At 43.6% G+C, this 27,642-nt stretch overlaps 1 protein-coding gene across 2 annotated transcripts; it reads right to left on the bottom strand.

The window, feature by feature from the left end:
* Positions 1-3,258: 3,258 nt before the first annotated feature.
* On the bottom strand, positions 3,259-27,642 carry MTHFS (methenyltetrahydrofolate synthetase). Of its 2 annotated transcripts, none has more exons than XM_087704281.1 (3): positions 27,499-27,642; positions 17,904-18,168; positions 3,259-3,682 (listed from the first exon to the last, which is right to left on the bottom strand). In XM_087704281.1, exons 1-3 carry the CDS (start codon positions 27,622-27,624, stop codon positions 3,447-3,449), a joined length of 627 nt encoding a protein of 208 aa, XP_087560407.1. In that variant the 5' UTR covers positions 27,625-27,642; the 3' UTR covers positions 3,259-3,446. The 2 variants fall into 2 exon arrangements, with proteins under 2 accessions (XP_087560407.1, XP_087560406.1); XM_087704280.1 differs by having other exon boundaries at positions 27,469-27,639.

The following is a 27,642-nucleotide window of genomic DNA, read 5'->3' as shown; positions in this document are numbered from 1 at the left end:
AAACAGGATATGAGGATTTTATAAACAAGTAAATGAAATGCTAGCATGTGGTTATGGATTAAATCTTTGGCATAATTAAGGATGAAAGATGTTTAAACAACTGTAGTCAACTAAAAGTGGAGGTATGATGATGTCAATATGGTAAACATTTGAGTTAAGATATTTGAATTAATATGAATTAATGGAAGAGATGCACAAAAAAATGTTGTAACCAGCTGATATACTTTTTTATAATATATACCTGTGTTCTTTTGTGTGTGTGTGTGTGTGTGTGTGTGTGTGTGTGTGTGTGTGTGTGTGTGTTTTCTTTTTTTTCCCCCCCTGCCTTGTTTTCTGTTTTTTGTCTTTTTTGTGTTTTGATTCCCCCCCCCCCACTGGTGTGGGCATGTGTTGTTTATGTAACAAAATAAAAAAAAAATTAATAATAAAAAAATAGAATAGAATAGGAATAGGAATAGAATAACAGAGTTGGAAGGGACCTTGGAGGTCTTCTAGTCCAACCCCCTGCTTAGACACAAAACCCTACACTTCAGTCAAATGGTTATGCAACATCTTCTTAAAAACTTCCAGTGTTGGAGTCATATAATTTAGCCTCCGGACTCCTTATCATCTTTGACTTACATCTGTTAGGGCCCCAAAGACCCATGATAAAAGAAGTTGAGAAGACAACTTGAAGCTCCTGTTAGGGAGTTCTGCAAAGCGGTTGTCACACAGATAAAACAGAACACAAGCATCATACAGAAAGAGATGGCACTTGACTCAATCAATGCTGTGTTTATTAAAGGAAAGGTTCCCCTCGCACATATGTGCTAGTCATTCCCAACTCTAGGGGCGATGATCATCTCCGTTTCAAAGCCGAAGAGCCACCGCTGTCTGAAGATGTCTCCGTGATCATGTGGCCGGCATGACTAAACGCCAAAGGCGCATGGAACATTTTTACCTTCCCACCAAAGGTGGTCCCTATTTTGTCTACCTGCATTTTTTTTACATGCTTTTGAACTGCTAGGTTGGCAGAAGCTGGGACAAGTAACAGGAGCTCACTCGGTTACGCGGCGTTAGGGATTCAAACCACTGAACTGCTGACCTTCTGATCGACAAGCTCAGCATCTTAGCCCCTAAGTCCCCAATATTGCCCAATATTCAAGGAAGCTCAAAGACACCATCAAGGGAATTGAGAAGGCATCCTTAAGTCCCCAGAGAATTAAGTAGAAAAACAGACACTTCTGTTGTTGAAAAGGCACAATATTATCATTCCCTGGTTGGCTTCAATGTGTGGTGTGTGGCAGCTCTGCTGTATTTTGTGGACATCTGGCTCATTGTGTCCTTGAAGAACTGCCAAGATTTGTTTCATTCTGCAGCCAGCTTTGGGATTGGGGCATTCCTCTGCTGTCTTCTACTCTAATCACCTGGGCAGTAGTAGGAAGATGGGTAAGAATAAGCTGGGGGTAGAGGTTGGATTGATGATCATCAAGGACCAGGGGTGCAGTTGGCTTTGGCTGGGTTCTCAAAAGCCGCACTCCCGTGAGTAAGTTACATTTCAATTGAACTAAATCTTATGGATTAGGTATTCATGGAAATCAGTGGTGGGTTTCAAAAATTGTTGGAACCTACTCTGTGGGTGTGGCCTATTTTGTGGGAGTGGCTTGCCACCCATGTGACCAGATGGTAGTGACTTGCGGTTCAAATCTCACCAGCTCAGGGTTGACTCAGCCTTCCATCCTTCCGAGGTGGGTAAAATGAGGACCCAGATTGTTGTTGGGGGCAATATGCTGACTCTGTAAACCGCTTAGAGAGGCCTGAAAGGCCTATGAAGCGGTATATAAGTCTACTGTTATTATTGCCCATGTGACCGGATATGAAATTATGAATTAGTACTTAGGTCGGTCCAAGTAGCTATTCAGAAACTCTGGCATTGAAGCATGCAAGTCTTAAAGCTGTCAAGTTACAAGATCCTTGCCAGTGGTGGGTTTCAAAAAAATTTGGAACCTCTTCTGTAGGTGTGGCCTGCTTTCCGGGTCCACTGGTGGAACCTCTTCTAACCGGTTCGGTAGATTTGACATCTACTTCTGTCCTACTATCGCAGCACCACTGAGAGTGTCCTGACATATGGCATTCTTGCATGGTATGGGAGAAGCTCTGCAGCGGACAAAAAAGCTCTACAGAGAATCATTAAAACTGCCCAGAATATCACCGGGCTCCAGCTACCAGCCCTGGATGACATCTTTGCACCTCGCAGTTTGAGGAAGTTGCATAACATTCTCAGAGACTCTTCCCATCCTGCTGACAATCTTTTTAGACTGTTGCCTTCTTCTGGCAGAAGGTACAGAACAATTGAAACTGGGACCACATGTCTTCTGAATGGCTTTTATCCCAGAGCTGTAATTGGACTCAAAAATGAACTAAAGGGCCACCATCAGTGGGCTATTGGACAACACTACTTGGTCTGTTGTGTGGATGCCTGGGGGGTTTAGGTGTTTGGGGATTGTTATGTACATTGGGCCTGGTCTCTGGGTGTTATGGGAATTTCGTTGAATGTTTATACTGTGTATATACATACAATGACAATAAAATAATAAGATAATAACCTTTAAAGTCCTACATGGCTTAGGACCAGTGTACCTGCGAGACCGCCTACTGCCACATACCTCCCAGTGGCCGATAAGATCACACAGATTGGGCCTCCTTCAGATGCCGTCAGCCAGACAGTGTCACTGGCGGGCCCCCGGAGGAGAGCCTTCTCTGTGGCTGCTCCGACCCTTTGGAATCAGCTACTCCCAGAGGTCCGGACCTTACCCACTCTCATGGCCTTCAGGAAAGCTGTTAAAACCTGGCTGTTCCGGCAGGCCTGGGGCTGTTGACCTTATTGTAAGGTCCAGCCCCGATTAGAACGAATGCGTGTTGTGAATTTTAAACTATTCTTTTATTTTTCTTTTCTTTTTTCTTCCCTCTCTGTAAGCCGCCCGGAGTCCTTCGGGATTGGGCGGCCTATAAATTTAATAAATAATAATAAATAATAAAGATAAATAAACCCATTGGGGATAGCTGAAGCCATTTTGTTCAACGAATTTCTAAAATAGCATCTACATGGTTTCTACAGAATATTACTTTTTTCTCCCTAAAAACCTCTTAGTATGCTCACTGGTGGTTCACTCACCACCTGGATCACGTATTTCTCATGAGTTTCCATCCAAAGAAACTCTACCCAAAGCACACGCCAATTGTTTAGAAAAGATAAAGAGGTAATCCACACGTGTGCTGCGTGCATAATCTAAGAGACACGATTTATTGCATCTTTACGGGCAGAAGAACCTGGTAGTAGTACCATCGTCAACACAGCGACCAAGTTGAGATCACAAAGATATTGACAGAAGTCCGTCACCAAACCTCCCCATTGTGAATAGATGTGAGTGAAGCAGTCAATGAAATTCCATGGAAAGCAATGATCATCAGAGTTCTTGTTTGGAGTCTTCAACGAGGATTTCGTCCACTTTCATATCCGTTTCAGACACAGGGACCGTATGGCAAATTTGTTCTTTGTAAGCTAAGGCAATTGTGTATGGTTTTCCTTTCGGATGTAGCAGGCATCGTTGGAGGTAGGTATCATAATACCCTTTTCCTCTTCCCAGCCTGTTCCCCGTTTTGTCAAAACCAAGTCCAGGCATCAGGATGAGATCCAGACCATCTGTGGAAGGGAAAGGAAACACCTGGGGTGAAAGGACATCAAACTAACGTTTTCATTTTTCAATTTTGTTTTCTTCCTGATCTGCCCAAGAATTGAGGGGTTCCCCCCCCCCCAGGTTAAAAAGCTGGTAAAGTTGGATTTCCAGCTCATGGCAATAGCAATAGCAATAGCAGGTTCGAGGTTCGAGGTTCATTTTATTTATATGCCGCCCTATTCCCGGCGGGACTCAGGGCGGCGCACAAACCCAAGGAGGGGGGAGGGAAAAACACAAAAACTACAAAAAGTACAGGGCATTTAAAACAACCAACAGCCACACAATTCGAGAAGGGAAGGGAACTCATCAACCCCAGGCCTGCCGACACAGCCAGTTTTTAACGGCTTTTCGGAAGGCCTGGAGAGAGGTGAGGGTCCGAATCTCTGCGGGGAGCTCGTTCCAAAGGGCCGGAGCCACCACAGAGGCTCTTATATAAGCACTTTAGACTTATATGCCACTTCACAATGCTTTACAGCCCTCTCTAAGCAGTTTAGAGCCAGCCTCTTGCCCCCAACAATCTGGGCCCTCGCAGTTTTCTTGACAAGATTTCAGGAGTGGTTTGCCATTTCCTCCTCCCTAGGGCGTAGGCAGAGTGACTGGCTCAAGGTCACCCAAGTGACTTTGAGGCTAAAGCAGGACTAGAACTCACAGCCTCCCTAGAAATGGACTTTAACCCTTTCTAACCATGCACCAAATGAGATCTCATGTGTGAGGTCACCGTTTCTCTATCCTTATCATTTAAAAGTATTTAATGCATTTCTTTTCCAATGTCCTGGAGCAGCACACCTATACATGAAATAGAAAGCCCCCTCGAGAATAGAAAGCAAAATTAACCCAAGGCCATATGAAAAGCAGAAAGCGTAGTAAGACTGGGGGGAAATATTCAGTATGTCAGGGTAATGATGATTTAAAGCTGACTAGCCAATGTGAGGCTGTAACTTAAGATGGTGAAATGAGGCAGAGGTATTGCCGCTTTAAGAAGCCAGGATATTGCCACTTTAAGAAGCTGTCTATATAAAGGAGGCCATGAGAGGGTATATCTCTCTCTCCTAGTGTATCTCTCTCCTCGTGAAATATCTCCATAGTAGTTCTCCATGTAGAGTTGGAGATTGGAGCTGGATATATATATGTGTGTGTGTGTGTGTGTGTGTGTGTGTGTGTGTGTGTGTGTGTGTGTGTGTATCGAACCTAGGCTGTATTAGGATAAAGCTGATAAAGGAGGAGAGCCTGTGGCCTAGTGGCTAATACAAGTGCCTAATATGTAATACAGCCCAGGTTCGAATCCCAGTAAGGGTATGGCTAGCTGATAAGAGCTAAATAGCTTGAAATAGATCTATACTAGTCTCCCTTTATTTATTTATCAGCACGAATGCAACATACATACATACATACATACATACATACATACATACATACATACATATATATATATATATATATATATATATATATATATATATATACACACACACACACACACATACACAGTATATAGTATATGCATATAGTAACAGCTAAATATCATCATAAAACGATTTTATTCCCACATTTTGCTCTAATTTTTTTTTATTTTTTTTATTTTTACATTCCGCAAAAATCCCTCTTGTTTTCTTTTCTTTTTTTTAATTCTGTCTAAACAAGTTTCTTATCTCTAATGCTGAGTGTTGTTGTTTTTTTAAAGTGGAGAAGTTGGCTAAGGGAGGATGGCTGTAACAGCAAGCCATTTATCTCCCCCCTCCAAGTTTTTCCATGGTAATAATTCCACAGTTGATTTATTGTGTGTTCCATAAGATAAAATCTCAGTTTGTGTACTTAATATATATTTGTTTTTTCCTGGGGGGGGGGGTAGTGGGGGTTGCCAAAGGGAAAGGAAAGAGCTACAATTACTGAAGCATTTGTTTGGATGTCAGATATAAAATAGAATAAAGATTTAATTGCAGATCAACCCCTGGTTGAGAAACATCAAGCTCTCAGCATGGACCTGTCAGTATTATCAAGAGCCTTCTGGATGGAACCCTGAAATTGCAATTTAAAATGGCAATTGTTTTTTCAGCTCGCAGAAGGGGTTGCTTTTCCCCATTTTCACATTTGAAAGTAGATAGCTTGTTAAAAGATTGTTTTTGTATGTAGTTAGTGATGAGCAGGCCACAGAACATACAGTATAGCAATAGCACTGGCACTTAGACTTATATACTGCTTCACAGTGCTTTACAGCCCTCTCTAAGCAGCTTATTGCCCCCCAACAATCCGGCTTCTCATTTTAATGAACTCGTAAAGAAGGATGGATGGTTGAATCAACTTTGAGCCCCATCAGGATCAAACTGCTGGCAGTTGGCAGAGCCAACCTGCAATACTGCATTCTAATCACTGCACCACTACGGCTTCCGTCCTTCTTTCTCCAGCAATAGCACTTAGACTTATATACCGCTTCACAATGCTTTACAGCCCTCTCTAAGCAGTCTACAGAGTCAGGCTCTTGCCCCCAACAATTTGGGTCCTCATTTTAGCCACCTCGGAAGCAGTGACGTGCGGTGAGGTTTATGGCTGGTGAGGCAAAAAGAAAGAAAGCGGCTTTCGGCCGCCCCAGCACTATGTCCGACATACCTTTTCCAGCTGTTTCACAGTCACAGAAGATTTCAACTCTGCTCTTGCCTGCCATCATGAAAATGTAAAAATGTAAAAGGAAAAAGGCAAGAGCTGCTGAGGTCAGGCTGGGCTAGTTGCTGCCAGGGTCCCCAATGGATGACTCTGCTTAACTGTTTAAAAAAGCCTCTTAAAAAAACGCCCTCTACAGGAGGTGGCAAGAGAACCACGTGCCTCATCTACATAAGGAATTTTTCGGCTTTTAACCCTTGCTTAACTCTGCTCGAGTGATCATAAAGTCAGACTAAATGAGGCACATGGTTCTGCCGCCTCCTCCTGTAGAGGGCACTTTTTTAGAGGCTTTTTTCAACAGTTAAGCACTAAGCAGAGTCATCCACGGTGACTCTGGCAGCAACTAGCTCAGCCTTTTTCCTTTTAATTTTTTTTTTCTTTTCACGATGACAGTGGTGAGGCTCTGCCTCCCCTGACTGCACGTCACTGCTCAGAAGGATGGAAGTCTGAGTCAACCTTGAGCGATATATAAGTCTAAGTGGAATTGCTAGGGCTATTGCTAGCTTCTTTCATGGGAAGGGAAATTTGGAATAAATTCAGTGGTGATGTTTCTGCCATCCTGCCCTCAAACCTCAAAGGAACCGGCTTTCTTCCATCTGCTTTCAGAATTGATGCAGTTGTCTTTGCCAGGAAGCGCGAAGGAACAGGCTGGCATTCTGAGCCTCTGCTGCATTTTAAAGGCAGCTAACTATATGTAGGTCTGGGTTTTTTCCCCCCTCACTACGGAGGAGGATTTGCCAAGGGGACATTTGAAACAAATGAGGCAGCACGAGTTAGAGCAGCCCATTGGAACAAACTTATCATCTTGCTTGGTGGGTGTTTTTTTTTCCTAAAGAAAATTTTGCAGCAAACTTTTGGAGCAAGGAAACAGAAAAAGTCCAGCCGATATGGCCTTCAGGGGAAGTAGAAATGCAAGCTGAATGCATCAAAAATAATACGGAATGTAGGAAATGATCGGGCCATCTGGTCTGAAGACGATGAGGGGGGAAGGCTCACCTGAGCATATTTTTGTGAGGGAGGGAGTGGACTCACAGGAGAAAGGTTGGGTATTTTCTTTACTGAAAGAAATACTGGAAGACTTTGCTATTTTCTTGTGTTTTTAAATGGAAAGAAGTATTGGCAGAATTTGTTATTTGTGTGTGTGTGTCTGTGTGTGTGTCTGTGTGTGTGTCTGTGTGTCTGTGTGTTTAATGGTGCTGGACTAATACTAATATGTTACTAATAGTAATAGATGCCACACATAATTACCTGGGAATATGCTCCGCTAGGAGCTCCTTAATAGTAACTGCACTGTGTGTCTGTCAAGTTATTTGCAGGCTAACGCAAGTGTTCCTTTGCAAAGCCAGGCCGCAACTCGACAACACAACGTTTTGCTGTCTGAGAATAACTTGCAGTTTTCTGAACTAATAGCTGTTTTTTGGGGCCAAAAGGGGGGGAAAAACTATAATAAGGGGGAAGATTATTCCATGCTATTAAAATTACAGTATCTCATTGATAAATCTATGACGTCCCTTGGTCTGAAAGGCGATCCAACTGGTCAGTCCTAGAGGAGATCGATCCTGACTGCTCTTTAGAAGGCCAGATCCTGAAGCTGAAACTCAAATACTTTGGCCACATAATGAGAAGGAAGGACTCACTGGAGAAGAGCCTCATGCTGGGAAAGATTGAGGGCAAAAGAAGGGGAAGACAGAGAACGAGGTGGTTGGATGGAATCACTGAAGCATTAGGCGTGAGCTTAGATGGACTCCAGAGGATGGTAGAGGACAGGAAGGCCTGGAGGAACGTTGTCCATGGGGTCACGATGGGTGGGACACAACTTCGCAACTAACTACAACAAAGTTATTTTAGAAATACACTCTTTTTGCTTTGCTTTTTCTACTTCAGAATGGCAAGAAACGATTCTGTTTATTTATTTATAGTCCAATCTTGCAGTTTGGAAGTTTCACATAAAACAACAAAGCGTGAATTGAAAATAAATATGGAGTAATATTTATAAAAATAGGAAAACTGAAATATAAATAAAGTAATGATCTTGGCAACAGCATTCCGTAAAGTTTAGTACGATCCAGATTCCTGTGGATTTCAGTGGTTTCCCACCATGTATCTTTTTTTTTTTTTTTTTTGCTTTTTCATTTCAAAACAAGAATACATATTTTCTCCAATAGCATGCCCAAGACTGCAAAAATTAAAGGAACTCTTTAAATATTGGAACACAAATGTATTTATTTAATACACCCAGGTCTGTGGCGGCACAGTGTTTAGAATGCAGTATTGCAGGCTGACTCTGCCCACTGCCAGGAGTTCGATCCCCACCAGCTCAAGGTTGACTCAGCCTTCCATCCTTCCGAGATCAATAAAATGAGGACCCAGACTGCTGGGGGCAATAGGCTGATTCTCTGTAAACCGCTTAGAGAGGGCTGTAAAGCCCTGTGAAGCGGTATATAAGTCTAAGTGCTATTGCTGTTGTCCTTCCTTCCTTCCTCCCTTCCTTCCTTCCTTCCCGTCCCATCCTGTTCCTTTCCTTTTCCTTTCCATCCTTTCCTTCCTTCCCTCTGCCCACTGCCAGCAGTTCGATTCTCACCAGGCTCAAGGTTAACTCAGCCTTCCATCCTTCCGAGATCAATAAAATGAGGAGCCAGATTGTTGAGGGGGCAATAGGCGGATTCTGTAAACTGGTTAGAGAGGGATGTAAAAGCACTGCAAATAGGTATATAAGTCTAAGTGCCATTGCTATTTAACTCAGGTGCAAAGATGGAATTGACAGCAAATCTGAGTTGTTCGCCACCCTGAGTCCCTCTTGGAGAAGGGCGGCATACAAATAAACCAAATACAAATACAAATACAAATTTTTACTTGCATGCCCATCCAATCACAGTAAGTAATTCATACAGCAGCTCGGTGCAAGTGATTAAAACTCTGAAAAATTATGGCTGTACCTGAATAGCTTCTTTTAATGCTCGCGCCGATGAGAAGTGGTCCCTGGATGTGCTTTCCATCAACTCAGCACATGATTTGACACCATCATAAAGAGGAGTCAGCAGGGGGCGTAAGTTTTTTTTGTTTTTTTTTACCCACATCTCTTTCCTTATTACGCAACCTTTTTAGCTTAACATCTCCAGCCTGGAACTAAATTGCTTCCTCTCGCTTAATTATTTCTGTTTCTGGCTGGGAGTTGCAATTTATTTGTATATTGGTATCAATGCACTTGGATGGGTACTCTATATGTAATTACTGTCAGGGCGTTTTCACAGCTTCTGCCAGGGCTGTTCTGTTGAATTGGTTTTTTTTTTTTAAGTGAAATGAATTATTTGTGAGAAAAAGGAGAACAGCCAATCCACTCCCCCTTTGCTTAATAGGGACTAAGCATCCCAAAATGTTGGGTGCTGGTCTTTGCTGTAATAGAGGCATTTGACAATTCAATCCAGAGATTTGACTTGAAGGCAATTTGACTGAACCCACAAATTAAGTCAGATTTCCAAATTGAAGCAGCAAAGCATTGGAACTATTGAATCAAATAAGATTGATGAATTGTAGAGTTTTGCACACAGAACCATAGAGTCATAGGGCTGGAAAGGATCTTGGAGGTCTTCTGTTCCAACCCCCTGAGTGTCCAAGGCATCAGTCATATGCAGAAACATTTTTTTCCCTTCCTCTGAATCAGGAGTTGGCAACTCATGGCTCTGGAGCCGCATGTGGCCCTTTCATCCCTCTGCTGCGGCTCCCTGTCGCCGGTCGGCTTCACAATTGGTAGGGCTTTCGGTTAGGGCAGGTAGAGGAAAAAGGACACTGTGCTAGGAGGAGACTCTATGATGAGGGAACCGGACTTCCTGTCAGCAGAGAAAAAAGGATGCTGCACTAGGAGGAAACTCTTTGGTGAGGGAACTACATTTCCGGTCGGCTCCAGAATTGAATGGGGGGCTTCCGGTTAGGACCTTTGTGGCTCTTTGATTATTTAAGGTTGCCGACCCCTGCCCTGGATTGATCCTCTAAATTACAATTCAAGTCCAAATCAGATTGCAAACTTAGATTCATTGATTTAAATCAGATCGTGTTTAGCTTACACACCCCTAACATGCAATTTGTGTTTTAGGCCAAGCCTGCATACTACTATACGCTACCACGGATGACTGTATCAGGAGTAGGTTTCTCGCCCCGTTCCAACCGGTTCGGTTGGAACGGGGCCAGCGGCGTCCTCGCGCATGCATGCAGCGCGTGCGTGCACGCGTACTAGCACCTGTGCGATGCTCCAGCTGCTCCTGGAGGATCGCGCAGGCGCTGTATGCGTCCTGCGCATGCGTGGAAGCGCAGAACTCATCAAAACTGGGTAAGGAGCGCGGGCGCGTGGGTGAGCCCTTCGCCGTTCCCGGAAGTTACTTACTTCCGGGTTCGCTGACCAACCGGTTCGCAGGGACCACCGCGAACCGGTTGAAACCCACCCCTGGACTGTATCCAAGTATGTGGCTTCTTCTCTCTTTCTATTCCTTTATTAAACAGACGTTTGTAGACTTTCTGCCTTTTGAGGAAGGTTTTAAGGAGTGCTTTATGTCTCAATCTCTCTCCCCCAAAATCAGAACTATTCTCGGGTCAGACTCTGGAAAAGGCCACGTTAATCTTTAAGTATGCATGAGATTTATAATGCGAGTTTCGAAACACAGAATTAAAGGATTGATGGCTTTGAGATTGCACCCAATGGAGGACTTGCAATACCAGAAAGAAAGATCTTGTTGCTACAATAACCCACCCCTGCTTTCTTCATCTGTGTTTGTGATTCTTCTTGTGCTTGACTTCCTTACAAGTAGTTTGATTCAAAATAAGGCTGTTTCCAAAAATCTGTATAACACCAAGCATCCTAATCAATAATATTGCTTTGGGGGAAACAGGCTATGAAGAACACATACTGTAGTCTCATTTTCTCAGATGGATAGGAATGTATCTAGTTTAATGAAAAGAAGGACTAGGGGAGACATGATAGCAGTGTTCCAATATCTCAGGGGTTGCCACAAAGAAGTGGGAGTCAAGCTATTCTCCAAGGCACCTGAGGGTAGAACAAGAAGCAATGGGTAGAAACTAATCAAGGAGAGAAGCAACCTAAAACTAAGGAGAAATTTCCTAACTGTGAGAACAATTAATCAGTGGAACAGCTTGGCTCTAGAAGTTGTGAATGCCCCAACACTGGAAGCTTTTAAGAAGAAATTCAATAACCATTTGTCTGACAAGGTATGTTGGACTAGAAGACCTTCATGGTTCCTTCCAACTCTGTTATTCTTGGTTTCTTGTTGGTAGTTGATCAGGGATGACTATTTGAGTGATATATCTGCACTCCAGGAAAAGCTTAACAATGTAATACTGGATGGAATTTTTGTAATGAAGATAAAGATTGAGCCGAGGTGGCACAGTGGTTAGGGTGTAGTACTGCAGGCCACTTCAGCTGACTGTTATCTGCAGTTCAGCGGTTCAAATCTCACCGGCTCAAGGTTGACTCAGCCTTCCATCCTTCCGAGGTGGGTGAAATGAGGACCCAGACTGTGGGGGCAATATGCTGACTCTGTAAACCGCTTAGAGAGGGCTGAAAGCCCTATGAATAACTGCTATTGCTATTGCTATAAAACATTGGAGTAAATTCTTAGAAACTGAATGGCTTAGAAAAATCCTGGAGCTTAAAAAGGGAATACTGTACATCAGTTGCTCCGGGCATGTCTGCCCAGCTCTGAAGCAAACTATTTTTGCCACTCTATGTGAGGATATGCTATTATTCAATATATTTAAACTAGGTTTATCAATGAGATACCATAATTCTGATAGCATGGAACAACCTTCCCCATTATTATAGGTTCCCCTCCCCACTTTTGACCCTAAAGCACAGCTATTAGTTCAGAAAACTTACTCTCAGACAGCAACATTTTGTGTTGTTGAGTTGTGGCCCAGCTTTGCAAAGGAACACTCCCATTGTTGTGTTAGTTGCAAAGTTGTGTCTGACACATCACAACCCCATAGACAACATTCCTCCAGGCCTTCCTGTCCTCTACCATCCTCTGGAGTCCATTTAAGCTCACGCCTACTGCCTCGGTGACTCCATCCAGCCACCTCATTCTCTGTTGTCCCCTTCTTCTTTTGCCCTCAATCTCTCCCAGCATTTGGCTCTTCTCCAGGGAGTCCTTCCTTCTCATTAGGTGGCCAAAGGATTTGAGTATCCTCTTCAGGATCCGGCCTTCTAAAGAACAGTCAGGGTTGATCTCCTCTAGGATTGCAGTCCAAGGGACTTTGTAGATTTATCAGTGAGATACCATAATTTTAATAGCATGGAATAAACTTCCCCATTATTATAGTTTCCCACACACACACACACACCTTTTGGCCCCAAAGCACAGCTATTAGTTCAGAAAACTGCAAGTTATTCTCAGACAGCAAAACGTTGTGTTGTCGAGTTGTGGCCTGGCTTTGCAAAGGAACACTTCCGTTAGCCTGCAAATAACTTGACAGACAGACAATGCAGTTACTATTAAGGAAAACTCAGCTGGGTTTAGCGGAGCTTATTCCCAGGTAATTATGTGTGGTGTCGCATTCTGATTAAACTGCGTTTTGCACAGGAGACTCCTCCACTGAGCTCCAACCTACTTTCAGCTACAAAGGGTATAAATAGATAATAACTGATCAAGGGGATAGCCTTATTTGATGAGTTTCGGTAATGAGGGCTGAGAAATGCTCCTGTGTTTTTTTTCCCCCCACAACCGATTCTCCCTCGGTTTCAGGAAGCCATTTATTTTCAAAATGTCTTCTATGATGTCATTTATTTCCAAATGGTCTTTTACTCCTTCAGAGGATAAGTGTGGGGTTGGGAGCTCACGTACTTAGGATGCTTGGATGGAGGTTTGTGTTCTGACCTTGGCTTCCCAAGCATTCCTGAAGATGAAGCAAACTCCTGGTCCCGACAAAACCCCCTTTTATTAATTGACTGTGAAATCTGCTCATTCACATCCAGCAAAGTCTTTCAAGGGAGGATTTACAGTCACAGACCTCATCTGGCTTGGAGTGTTACCAGGCTGATATCTGCAAAATTTAGCAAGGATTCTCGGAGAGTTACAAAGCAATTAAGTGAACCAATTGTCTCCTGCAAACTCCACTCCCCTTCCGCTCCTCTTTTATTTCCTCTGGGAATTTTTTTTTCTTTATAGATGGCATTTTACACCCGCAAGATTGCCCCAAATGTACAAAGATAGATCTGCTAAATGTTGGAAGTGTAATCAACCATTGGGTTCATACTATCATATGCGGTGGACTTGCCCAAAAGCTAAAAAGTAATGGATGAAAATACATACTTGGTTAGAAAAAATGATAAAGCAGCATATAGACCTGAAACCAGAGATATTTTTGTTGGGCATCGTACTGGAAAAATTTTGATAGGAAGACTATATATCTGGTTTTACCTATACTAACTGCAGCCAGAATTGTATTTGCACAACAATGGGAAAACGATGAGATTCCGTCAGATGAGTACCGTATTTTTCGGAGTATAAGACGCTCCGAAGTATAAGACGCACCTAGCTTTTGGGGAGGAAAACAAGGGAAAAATATCTGCCTCTGCAATTTCCCTCCTTGCAACAAACAACAAACAGTACAGACAATATACACTGTTTGTAGTGTTACATTTCAGACTATACTTGTACAGATGCTGTTAAAATTGATGTGCTTTCTGGAAGTATAGTTATTATTCTCTGCTATTTAAAAGAAGATACAATAGTACTGGGCGTCTGCAGATCAAGCATTTATTTTAAAAAGCTTCTTCATTTTGTTAAGCTGTCTAGAACAATAATAAAGCAGTCTTTAAAAAATAAGACTAATAATTTGAACATTCTATAGGCATTTATAATTATTAACCTATCTCCTTGCAACAAACAGCCTGATTAGCATAAGAAAAAAAAAATCTGCCTCTGCCTCCCAGCAATTTGCCTCCTGGAGCAAGCAGCAAGTTTCACTTTCAGTTTCTCCCCATCATCAGCTGTTTCAGGCTGCAGGGATTGCTATAACCTATTGCAGCCTCCGCAAGCCCCCGTTTGCTGCAAGGAGGTAAACTGCTGGGAGGCAGAGGCCAAAGGATTGAGGACGGTGTGTGGGTGGGGCTATACTCAGTGTATAAGATGCACCCAAATTTTCACCTCTTTGTGGGGGGAGGTGCATCTTATACTCCGAAAAATATGTTATGTCATTAAGAAAATACTAGTATGTGCAGAAATGGAAAGACTAACGTTTACTGTTAAGGATAAAGAAGAAACTGAATATTTTTTGACGTGGGATGTATTTTATCAATGGTTAGACAAGAGAAACAGAAGTTAGAAAGGAGGAGATATAAAAAGAGGAAATGTTAATCTGTCGAGAGCTTGAAGACGAAGATGTTATGAATTATTGTAATTATATTACTATATAGTTATATTATTAATGTTATAGTGATGAATACAATAACAAATATGTGGGTTATGGTTGTTCAAATAACTGTACCCAGATCGCACACTGTTTAATGGAAATGGAAAGTAATATAGCAATAGTTAGCACTAGTTAGACTTATATACCGCTTCATAGGGCTTTCAGCCCTCTCTAAGCGGTTTACAGAGTCAGCATATCGCCCCCAACAACAATCTGGGTCCTCATTTTACCCACCTCGGAAGGATGGAAGGCTGAGTCAACCTTGAGCCTAGTGGGATTTGAACAGCCGAACTGCTGAACTGCAGTCAGCTGAAGTAGCCTGCAGTGCTGCATTTAACCACTGCGCCACCTCGGCTCTTAAACAAAACAAATTTAAAAAACATTGAGGGGGGGTGGGGTTGGAAGCCATTTGTACCCAGCTCTGGTTATGAGGGTTTTAAATCCAGTAATAGCAAAATCCTGTGCCTGTCCCTTCAGGAATAATACCAGTTTTGTGACATGGTACATATGGAGCAGCTGTCAAAAACAAAAAATATAATTACCAAGACAAACTAGATTTAAACAGAGTCCTCTGTTTAATAAACATGGGAACACAGCTTTAAGGAAACACCGCTCTGAATATTTTGGAAAAAGAATTTGGAGCTAACAAAACCAAACAACACACACACAATCACTGCTCAGCTTTTCTGGGTTTGCAAATCATAAAGCACAGCTTCCACTCAAATTTGTCTCAGATATTCTGCATTTGATGTTTCAGAACCGGTTTGGTGTTGCGGTTAAGGCATCGGGCTAGAAACAGGGAGGTGGTGAGTTCTCGTTCTGCCTTAGCTACAAAGTCAGCTGGCTGGTTTTTGGGCCAGTCACTTACTCTAAGCCCTAGGAAGGAGGCAATGGCAAAATACCGCTGCAAAACCATGCCAAGAAAACTGCAGGGACTTGTCCAGGCAGTGTCCAAGAATTGGACAGGACTGAACAGAAGAAAAAAAGAAAGCCGTAAGTCGAAATGTTTCTACAGAGAAATATTAATTCCAGAATGTTAAGCAAGCTTACTCTGTAACTTATCACAGAGTTACCCTCTGGTAAAAGGGGCGGTACCAGAGATGGGTTCCTACCGGTTCGGCCCAGTTCAGTCAAACAGGTAGTGGAATGCTGGCCTGGGTTGCAGAACCAGCAGCGACCCAGGCTGGCCATGCCCCCAAACCGGTTCCCCAGCCGCCACCGCCGCCGTCTTTTTTTTTAGTTCTGCGCATGTGCAGAATAATTTCCACTGAACTCTGCATGCGCGCACAGCACACTTCCAGCGCCCATGCGCATGAGCGAACCAGCAGTAAAGCCGGTTGAAACCCACCCCTAGGCGGTACATTTTAAGTCAATCAATCTTGTTATATGCCCATCTTACTGGCATTCAAGGTAGTGCCTATCTTTTAGCTTTCTGCACCTGTCCAAAGAACTTTAGTGGGCATAAGTGCCTTTATTGACTGGCCTAGAATATAAATAATAACAAAGCATTTCTCAGTTCACAGAAGGCAGGATGGGATAAGAACAACACAATAGATTCATGGAAAGAAAGGGAATGAAATAAGAATAGGGATACGATAAGAATAGAATAGAATAGAATAGAATAGAATAGAATAGAATAGAATAGAATAGAATGTCGGGTAGGGTAGAATAGGAATAGGATAGGATAGGATAGGATAGGATGGGATAGGATAGGATAGGATAGAATAGAATAGAATGTCGGGTAGGGTAGAATAGGAATAAGATAGGATGGGATAGGATAGGATAGAATAGAATAGAATGTAGGGTAGCGTAGCGTAGCGTAGGATAGGGTAGGTTAGGGTAGAATAGGAATAGGAATAGGATAGGATAGAATAGAATGTAGGGTAGGGTAGGGTAGAATAGGAATAGGAATAGGAATAGGAATAGGAATAGGAATAGGAATAGGAATAGGAATAGGAATAGGAATAGGATAGAATTTGTCTCCAGCGCTTAAGCTCTGAGTATACATCCAGACAACAAAGTAATGTAATCATAAGATATCATTAGGAGAAGGTAATATTTAAAGACATTTAGGGCACGGGAGGTTTTTTTTTTCTCTCCTTAAAATGTGAGCTGGGCCCTTCTCCAGCTTGCTTTTCAAGCCCAGAGATAAATTCTTCCCCGGGGAGAAAGGTTGTATCATACCTGGGCTGGGCTGGGCAGGGAGGGGGGTTGTCATACTGGCTCATTTCTTAATGCATTCTACCCTGCCATCTACTGGTCATAGAATGCATTTACTGAACTATTTCTGTAAGGAGGGGGAACTGCAACTGGTTTGCAAAGCTCAGTTAAGTTGCCTCTGTCCCAGTAAGAACAGGCCAATTTTACGCTGCCATTTATTCCATAATATACCACCAACTTTGCAGATTTTAATCTCCAAGCCGGCATCTCCATGATATAACCACGCAATCCATTACTCACAAAGTAGCTTATTACATTTTAGCCTGGCAAGAAGATAACATTAACAGATTAACAGAGTTGGAAGGGACCTTGTAGGCCATCTAGTCCAACCCCAGAAGCATAAGCAGTGCCTTGCTGGCTCAGACCACTAGACCAGTCCCGCCCATTCATTGACAGTTCAGTGTGTCAAATGAAATTAAAAACTAGAGATAATTGAATAAACCATAGTTTAGCTTGAATTAGGATGATTACTCGGTATGTGTTTATTGCAGAGGGGAAAATTGGCTCCATTAGGGATTACTAGATTGGTCCAAGTGGACTATTTAGCAATAGCAATAGCAGTTAGACTTATATACCGCTTCATAGGGCTTTCAGCCCTCTCTAAGCGGTTTACAGAGTCAGCATATTGCCCCCAACAACAATCCGGGTCCTCATTTTACCCACCTCGGGAGGATGGAAGGCTGAGTCAACCCTGAGCATGTGATGGAGCTGGGCAGGGGCAACGACATGCGTACCCATAGAGAGGGCTTTGAGTGCCACTTCTGGCACAAGTTCCATAGTACGCCACCATTGACTTAGTGCACGCAAAGAGATGCCTGCTTTTATCCCTCTTAAGCCAAGGTATAAGCCACATCCTACTGATATCACAATCCTGTGTCACAATTCCAAACTTACCCGCCATTGCCAATGCATCTTCCCTGGCATCATCGTCAGCTGGTTGATGGATATTCCAGGAAGTCAGAGGAAGGGAGGCAATTTCTTCATAGGAAGCTAGCTTGACCATGTCCATGTGGTTGCTTTGGGGCTTGTACCATGGAATGAAGCATTCTTTGCCTTTTTGAAAAATGTCTTTAATGATTTCGTTGGTCCGGACCTCATCTGGCATGCTTAAGAAGACTGCAATGCACTGGGAAGCGAGGTAGCGAGGATGGGCCATCACCTGTTTCGGGAAAAGGAGAATCTGCAATCAGATCTTATGAATGAACGTCAAGCCAAGTCAATGTTTATTACAGTCAAAGACCAGAACAAGTTAAAAACACTCAAAAAATACGACCATAATTGAGCCCAAAATTTCTATTGCTAAATGAGACATTGTCAGGGTTCCAAATAGCATCTGAAATAAAATCAGAGTCAGCGGCAAAGGATTCCTCTAAGTTCCAATTTGTTAAAAGACCCATGTTGGCACATCTGCTCTACATGGGGCAGCCCTTGAAGAGCATTCGGAGACTTCAGCTTGTCCAGATTGCAGCCGCGCGAGCGATTGTGGGTGCACCTTGGTACACCCACGTTACACCTATCCTCCGCGAGCTGCACTGGCTGCCTATTGGTCTTCGGATACGCTTCAAGGCGCTAGTCGTCACTTATAAAGCCCTTCATGGTATTGGACCTGGGCACTTGAGAGACCGCCTGCTGCCAATCACCTCCAATAGACCGATCAGATCCCACAGATTAGGCCTCCTCCGAATTCCATCCGCTGCCCAGTGCCGACTGGCGACCACCTGGAGGAGGGCCTTCTCTGTGGCTGCTCCGGCCCTCTGGAACGAACTCCCCGTGGGGATTCGAACCCTCACCACCCTCCGGGCCTTCCGCAAAGCCCTTAAAACCTGGCTGTTCCGACAGGCCTGGGGCTAATGAGCTTTTGTCCCCCCTCGAATGGTATGGTTGTTGTGTGCTTTTAAATTGTGTATTGTTCTGTTCATCTTTTTTATTCCTTATTTGTACCCCTCCTTGACTTGGATTGTGAGCCGCCCTGAGTCCCCTTTGGGGAAAAGGGCGGCATAGAAATTCAATAAATTCAATTCAATTCAATTCAATCTGGGAAAACCCGAATCTGAAAGCTTCCAGGTTTTCCCACCCAGTTGAAAGTTCAAGATCCTGTCCCAACACCCACAAGTTCATCACATGATCCAATCTTCCTCTGCCATGAAGACAGAGTCCTCCCATCCAGTTCCGGCTAGGTACAGAGACAATGAATGACCTTGACTTTCTAAGAAGAATGTTATTATGGCTACATATCACCCAACTCCACATAATCCCCCCTCCCAGTTTCCCACAGCAGGAAGTGTGGCAGGCCTGAAGTCCAAAAAAAAAAGATGGCTTGCAGGCATGACACATTGGCTAAGTAAGTTTGGCCCCATTTTACAAACTTTCTTGCCCTAAGTGAATCACTGCAGTGGTTAAGTTAATAACACAGTCGTTAAATGAATCTGGCTTCTCCATTGACTTTGTCGTCAAAGGGAATCCTGTGAATCAATGACCACTTCAATCATCATAAATGTGAGTCAGTTGCCAAGCATCTTATTTTTGATCACATGACTGTGAGAATGCTGCAACAGTCATAAGTGTAAAAGATCATAAGTCACTTTTTTTCAGTGCCGTTGTAACTTTGAACAGTCACTAAATGAACTGTTATAAGTCAAGGACTCCCTGTATCCAGTTAAAATTTCTAGAATAAAATCATAAAGAACAAATAACATCTATGTTAAAATCATAATTTGGTGGTCTTTGGCACATAAACAAAACCCAACATGGCCTAAATTATAATATATTATCTTTAGTTGTGAATGTCTATAGTTATTAGATACTAAAATGCAATCAAGTGGTAATATCAAAATATATTTGCTGCATTAATTGTGTCAAATAGCTATAACGGAATAACAGCAATCGCACTTAGACTTATATACCGCTTCACAGTGCTTTCCAGCCCTTTCTAAGCGGTTTACAGAGTCAGCATCTTTCCCCCAACAATTTTGGGTCTTCATTTTACCCACCTCGGAAGGATGGAAGGCTGAGTCAACCTTGAGCCTGCTGAGATTTGAACTGCCAAATTGCAGGCAGACGGCAGTCAGCAGAAGGAGCCTGCAGTACTGCACTCGAGCCACTGCGCCACCGTGGCTCAGATCATTATTGTCACATTCCAATGAATCCCTAGGGTTGCTACGCAGAATCTAGCCACCTGCACTGTGATCACAATCCATTCATCCTTAAGCAGCGACTAGAAATAAGCAGTGTCAGAACAGCCAGGATACCTATTAATTATTGGAAGGGTAATTCTCCCCTACCCGAATATCTCTATAAAAAGAACGTCGAAGGAGGATGTGTCCAGTGGTCTTCACTTCTTTAGAGTCACAGGAACAGAGCCTTTCAACAAATGGTATCAGATTTATGAATGGGGAAGAGAATAAAACACAGCTATTCTCACTTGTCACAGTGTTTTAACGGAAAAAGAAGAACAGACATTATTCTCCATGTCCCAAATAGGCAATGAATGAAAATGTGAGTTCTTCAATAAATCTGGATGAGATTTTTCTACGCCAATTGTTTCAGAGATCCCAGTTTTATCCTTTATTATTTTTGACAAATAACTCAAGGCAGCAAACACATCCAACACAACTTCCTCTTCTTATGTTCCCCATAAAACAACAACCCTATGAGGTGGGCTGGGCTGAGAAAGAGTGACTGGCCCAAAGTCACCCAGTTGGCTTTCATAGCTAAAGTAGGACTTCAACTCATAGTCTCCAGCTTTTTAGCCTGGTGCCTTAATCACTGGGCCAAATTGGTTGTTGGTTGGTTGTTGTTGTTGTTGTTGTTATTGTTACTGTTTATTGTTGTGGTTGATGTTGTTGTTGTTAACAATAACAGCAACAAAGATGATTAGGGGACTGGAGGTTAAAACATATGAAGAACGGTTGCAGGAACTGGATAGGTCTAGTTTAATGAAAGGAAGGACCAGGGGAGACATGATAGCAGTCTTCCAATATCTCAGGGGTTGCCACAAAGAAGAGGGAGTCAAACTATTCTCCAAAGCACCAGAAGGCAGGGCAAGGAGCAATGGGTGGAAACTAATCAAGGAGAGAAGCAAGAACTAAGGAGAAATTTCCTGACAGTTAGAACAATTAATCAATGGAATAACTTGCCTCCAGAAGTTGTGAATGCTCCAACACTGGAAGTTTTCAAGGGGATGTTGGATAACCATCTGTCTGAAGTGGTGTAGGGTTTCCTGCCTAAGCAGGGGGTTGGACTAGAAGAGCTTCGAGGTCTCTTCCAAGACTGGCATTGTTCTTTTTCAATCAACAATGACAACCAATTACGTAAGGAGTTTTGCCAGGGAAGGACCTGCAGAGTCTTTATCTACTCCCTAACATTCACAAAATCTCTAAATTCTTATTAACTGAATTCTTGGCATAGAGGGTTAAATTTTGGTATGTTTTTAATTTTCTGAGCTACTTTGAAAGCTGGTTTCGAGCAGGACAGTGGGGAGTAAATCAAATAAACCATACCTCATTCTGAGCACAGTCAAAGTTCGTAAGATTTCTTGTAATGCAACCACATTTTCCGAGTGCACCAGGCCCTCGCATTTTATTGGGTGCTTCAACACTGCAACATGCCCGAGAGGTGTCTATACTACGATAGAGCTATCAATCATTATGATAAAATAGATTTAAAAATGCTGGGAAATTATCCAACCACTCAATCGAAAGGTTCAGGTAGAAGAGAGACCATTTATTTTGCTAGCATTTTTCTCCTTGAAAATATTCATTTTTCCAAATATCTTAATATTCAGTAGAATAATCACGCTGGGTTGACTTTCCTGCTGCTGTTGAATTAATGACCGACTACTTTTACTTGATGAATGTTTGTTTTGGTGACTGAAGTTCTACTTGTTTGCATGCTCTGATTATTCATTAATTCTGCTGATCCGGAATGATGAGAGTATTTAAGTTTGGACAAAACTTTGAAAAGTATACTTTCCAGTATGATTTTTCACGGCTTCGGTGGCATAGAAATGGCCATTTAAAAATAATTTACCAAGGGTGATTATAGGGAGTATAGGATATCCTGTGTCTAAATATCACCGATTTAACTGGAAATATATTAGAATATAGGGACATTGGTGGCTGAGTGGCTAAGACGTTGAGCTTGTTGAAAGGTTGGCAGTTTGGCAGTTCGAATCCCTGGCACCATGTAATGGAGTGAGGTCCTGTTACTTGTCCCAGCTTCTGCCAGCCTAGCACGTCGAAAGCATATAAAAATGCAAGTAGAAAAAATAGGAACCACCTTTGGTGGGAGGGTAACAGTGTTCCGTGCGCCTTTGGGCGTTGAGTCATGCCGGCCACATGAACACGGAGACGTCTTTGAATAGCACTGGTTCTTCGGCTTTGAAACGGAGATGAGCACCGCCCCCTAGAGTTGGTAATGACTAGCACATATGTGCAAGGGGAACCTTTAACTTTACCTATATTAGAATATATTCACATCTTCAATCAATCAATCAATCAATCAGAATAGAGCTGGAAGGGACCTTGGAGGTCTTCTAGTCCAACCACCTGCATAAGCAGGAGATTCTATACTATTTCAAACAAGTGGCTGCCCAGTCTCTTCTTTAAAACCTCCAGTCGTAACTATGAAGGCAGGCTGTTCCATGAGTTACACTAAATATTCTCACTGTTTCCCTTTCATTCCAGGTTGCGTCTCTCCCTCTTTCCATTGTCTCTTATTCTGACCTCTGGTACTTTGGAAAATAATTTGACCCCCCCTCTTCTTTGTGGCAGCCCCTTAAATATTGGAAGACTGCTATCATGTCACCCCTAATTCTTTTCTCTAGGCTAGCCAAACCCAAATCCTACAGCCGTTCTTCATGAGTTTTAGTCTCCAAAACTTTAATCATCTTAGTTGCTCATCTCTGAACTTTTTCCAACGTATCAACATCTTTTTTTTTTTAATTTTTTGGAAAAAAAAGGCTTTTACAAATATTTACCTCCCCTCCCCCACCCTCCCCACCAGAACCCAACCCCCCCAACCTTCCCCCCCCCCCCCCCGACTTCCCAGAACAAATACAGGATATAAATCTTTAACAAAGATGTTCTAAAATAAACTTTAAAAAAAATAGTATCATCTTTCATTTGAGCTTTAACTCCTCTTTTGTTAGGCTAACTCTAAACAGATTGTATCATTCCTTGCTTCTTCAGTCATAAACTATCCGGAATTTCTTAGTCCCGTATTTATTTTGAATATAGTCAATCCATCTTCTCCACTCCAGTTTATATTTCTCATTTGAGTGGTCCTTAAGATATGCTGATATGTGTTAGATTTCAATGCAATGCGACTTCACATGTATACTGTTTTTCTTTAATTTCTCTGTAAAAATAGGATAAGTTAAGTACATTGACATATAGTGGAAATACACCAAGGGGAGGAGGAGTGGGATAGAAGAAAGATGGGTAGAGAGGGCGGGAGAGACGATGGGAGGGAGGGTGAGAAGGAAGGGAGGGAGTGGATCGGGAGAGAGGAGTGGTAGAGGGGGAGGGGAAGTAGGGTAGAGGGGGATGATGGAGGGAAGATAGAAAGTTGGAGGGGGGTGGAAGAAAGAGGTGTACGGAGAGTGGAAGAGGTATATTGGGTTTCTATTTTGGGGGATATTGTTGACAAGAGGAATTGCTGCAATTATTGTTTAATGTTGTATGGCTCTGGCTATGCACAGTATATATGTGAGTGAATGAAAATGAAAAAATGGAAAATAAAAACGTTTTCACAGAAAAAAGATATGCTGATATTTTAGCCATCTCTGCTAAGTTTGTAACTTTTAATGTCCATTCTTGAATAGTAGGCAAATCTTCCTTCTTCCAGTATTGCGCCACCAACAGTCTTGAGTCTCACCATCTTTTTATATAGTGTGATGACTTGATGCAGCACTCTGGGTGTGGAATTTCATATCCCCTTAGTCAGTTTCTCATGAAAACAGAAAAAAAAATTCCCAGACTTTCATTTTCAGAATGAAGGATAAATTTTCCCTTAGCATCATTTCTCAGAAGAAAGTCTGTAGAAATTTTCAAGTCATGGTTGTCCCAAGGGTGCTTTTTCCAGGAGGCAACTGGACTTTCTTGCTTTTTTTTTCTTTTGCTTCTTCAGCTCTGACAAGATAGTGAGGAATGGAAGGATCCAGAGGTGGGTTCCTACCAGTTCGCACCTATTCGGTAGAAGTGGTTCATCAAATCTACCGAACCGGTTAGAAGAGGTTCCACCAGTGGACCCGGAAAGCAGGCCACACCTACAGAAGAGGTTCCAAAAAATTTTGAAACCCACCACTGGTCCTTGGATATGATTATTCTACACAATCATGCTCATATTTATAAAACTCAGTGCCTCTGTGAAAGGTAAGGATGGCTACTGTGTTTGTGGTGCAATCAGAACATTGCGTGTGTTGAAGTTGTTTTAACGCAAACCAAAGATCCTTTTAAAAAACAAGTTTACATCATATTCTTATGCATGCCAGTGCTGTGTGTGAGGTAATTTAAAGTGGTTCTGACAAGGGTCGTCGGCATCTTCATATCCGGTCACATGGGCGGCAAGCCACTTCCATCCGGTCACATGGGCAGCAAGCCACTCCCACAAAGGAGGCCACACCCACAGAGTAGGTTCGAACAATTTTTGAAACCCATCACTGGAAGGATCTATATTCCTTGTAGGCTTTTAGCTATACAATTTGGGATGAACACCCTTTGAGTGGGAGTAGGAGTGGCTTTCCAGAGGAAAAATTGCAGACTGCAGGAACCAGGAGCACCACTCAGGTGACCCCGAGGACACAGATAAACCTCCAAGTGCTTCAAAGACCCTCTAAAACAGGGGTCTCCAACCTTGCCCACTTTACGACTTGCGAACTTCCAACTTCCAGAATTGAAGTCCATAAGCCTTAAAGTTGGTGAGGCTGGAGACTCCTGCTCTAAAAGGGTGCAAATGACCAGCTGTTTGCAAGGAATATAAACCCTTCCATCCCCCACTATCCCGTCAGAGCTGAAGAAGCTTCTTGGATGAGAAGCGAAACATCTTCAAAAGAAAAAAACAACAACAAAAAAATCCAGTTGCCTCCTGGGGAAAAAAAAGCACCTTTGAGATTTTCAAATGAAACTAATTGCATGGCAAGTTTGAAATAAACTGAATTCAGCCATACACAAAATCATAGGGCTAGAAGAAAGCATGGAGACCTTCTCGTCCAACTCTAGTCTTGTTGAATGCTAGTCTAGGCAGGGAACTTCATACCATTCCAGTTAAATGTTGTCCGATCTATTTTTGAAAACCTCCAGTGTTGAAAACACCCACAATTCCAGGAAGCAAGCTGCCCCACTGAATAATTGTTCTCACTATCAGAAAACTTCTCCTTTGTTCTAGGTTGGGTCTCTCTTTAATGGTCTTCCACTCATGATTTCTTGTCATGCCTTCTGGTGCTTTGGAAAATAAGTCAATCCCTTCTATGGCAGCCCTTCAAGTAATGGAAGAAAGTTGTCATGTCCCTTCAATTCTTCTCTTCGATAGGCTAAATACACCTAGCTCCCCCCCCCCCCCCAATCACTCATAGGCTAAATGTCTATGGAGATTCTCAGTCATCCAGGTCATGGTTGTTTCAAAGGTCCTTTTTCAAAAGGCAATTGGACTTTCTGGTTGTTGTTGTTGTTTTTGAGGACTTTTCACTTGTCATCACTTGAGAGACCGCCTACTGCCAATCACCTCCACACGACCTATTAGATCTCATCGATTAGGCCTCCTCCGAGTTCCATCCGCTGGTCAATGCCGACTGGCAACCACGCGGAGGAGAGCCTTCTCGGTGGTAGCTCCGACCCAATGGAACGATCTCCCCGTGGAGATTCGTACCCTCACCACCCTCCAGATCTTCCGCACAGCCCTCAGAATCTGGCTATCCCGTCAGGCCTGGGGCTAAAGATTGTAACCCGCGCGAATGGTATGAATGTTGTGTTTTAACCATGCATTGTCTTATATGTAAAAGTCTGTTTTTCCCCCCTTCCTTGGATTGTGAGCCGCCCTGAGTCCCCCTAGGGAAAAGGGCGGCATATAAATAAACCTCTAATCTAATCTAATCTCTAATCATCCAAGAAGTTTCCAAGAAGCAAACTGTCTTTAAAAAAAACCCCAGAAAGTCCAAGTTGCCTCTTGAAAAAGCACCTTTGGGACGAAAACATCCCTAGCTCCCTCAATCGCTCGTCATATAATTTAGCCTCCGGACTCCTTATTATCTTCAACTTACATCTGTTTAGGGCCCCAAAGACCCATGAAAAAAAAATTTGAGAAGACAACTTGAGGCTCCTGTTAAGGAGTTCTGCAAAGCGGTTGGGACACAGATGAAACAAAACACAAGGGTCATACAGAAAGAGATGACACTTGACACTTCAGTCAATGCTGTGTTTCATAAAAGTAAAGGTTCCCCTCGCACATATGTGCTAATCGTTCCTGACTCTAGGGGGCGGTGCTCATCTCCGTTTCAAAGCCGAAGAGCCAGCGCTGTCCGAAGATGTCTCCGTGGTCATGTGGCCGGCATGACTAAATGCCAAAGGGGGCATGGAACGCTGTAACCTTCCCACCAAAGGTGGGTTCCTATTTTTCTACTTGCATTTTTACATGCTTTCGAACTGCTAGGTTGGCAGACGCTAGGACAAGTAAAGGGAGCTCACCCCATTATGCGGTGCCGGGGATTCGAACCGCTGAACTGCCAACGTTTCTGATCGACAAGCTCAGCGTCTTAGCCACTGAGCCACCTGCCTCCCTGCTGTGTTTTTTACCCTCTCCTAAAAGGCAGACGATGACAGACCGTGCTGGATTCCTGCCAATGCTCAAAGCTACAACGTGGTTTGCTGAAGGAGAGCGCCGTGGGGCGGATTCTCACGACCAACCTCCAGCCTGTGACTTGCCAAGCCAGTTTCCACTTCCTTCTTTGCCTTCGCTGTGAAACCCTTTGGCTGCAAGCCCAGCCTTGCTTCCAGAGTAAGAGTTGGCAACCGCAAGACAGAGCCAGGTCTTCGCCCTGAATTTCCGCTTCTGGGAGAAGGCAAGAAAGGCTTCAAGGCGTCCCACAGACAAGCAGAGCGCAGCGCTAGGTCCCCTTCCACCGTTGCCAAATCCCCTCCGCGCTCACCCGCTGCCCTTTTCCCCGAATACCCTCCCTCCCTTCCCTGGAAGGCCAGGTCCTTAGTCGCGTATGGGGGCGGTGGGAGTGGCGGGCGAGGGGCGAGGATTCTCAGTCGGGAGTGGGGAAATCCCCGGGTCTGCCAAGGTCTGCGGGCACCAGTTTCGAGACGCGCGTGGGCGTACGGGCTTTGCGCTTTTGGAGAGATCCGCGGCGGAAGCCCCCGGGGACTTTCTCGCGTTCTCCGGGCTCGGCTGCAAAGGCCCCTGGAGGGGACCGTCCGGAGAAAGCCACAGCCTCCGCTCTCCCACCGACTCTCCCACCCACCTTGCCGGCCAGCAGGTGCGACTGGCGGACCTTCTCGGCTTCGCTCAGCCCTTTCAGGCGGCGCTTCAGCTCCGCTCGCAGGGCGCGCTTGGCTGCGTGCAGGGCTGCCATGTCGGCCGGGCTGGCGGCGGCTCCTCCCTCCTCCGAGCGCTCCATGAGATTGCAAGAACAGCC

The sequence above is a fragment of the Thamnophis sirtalis genome, unplaced genomic scaffold (genome assembly GCF_051295495.1).
Source record: "Thamnophis sirtalis isolate CommonGarterSnake01/CBP01778 unplaced genomic scaffold, rThaSir2_p1.2 scaffold_2, whole genome shotgun sequence".
Classification (NCBI taxonomy): Eukaryota; Metazoa; Chordata; class Lepidosauria; order Squamata; family Natricidae; genus Thamnophis; species Thamnophis sirtalis.
Note: the sequence above shows the minus strand (reverse complement) of the source record. Positions and strands in the feature narration are given on the sequence as shown.

Bases quoted from the DNA above. Each gene is read 5' to 3' on its own strand.
- MTHFS (XM_087704280.1), bottom strand. From the start codon at position 27,624: ATGGAGCGCTCGGAGGAGGGAGGAGCCGCCGCCAGCCCGGCCGACATG. The intron at 18,169-27,468 runs GTGGGTGGGAGA...TTCCCGAAACAG, and splicing joins CGCACCTGCTGGCCGGCAAG to GTGATGGCCCATCCTCGCTA. The intron at 3,683-17,903 runs GTAAGTTTGGAA...TCCCTTCCACAG, and splicing joins AGATGCATTGGCAATGGCGG to ATGGTCTGGATCTCATCCTG.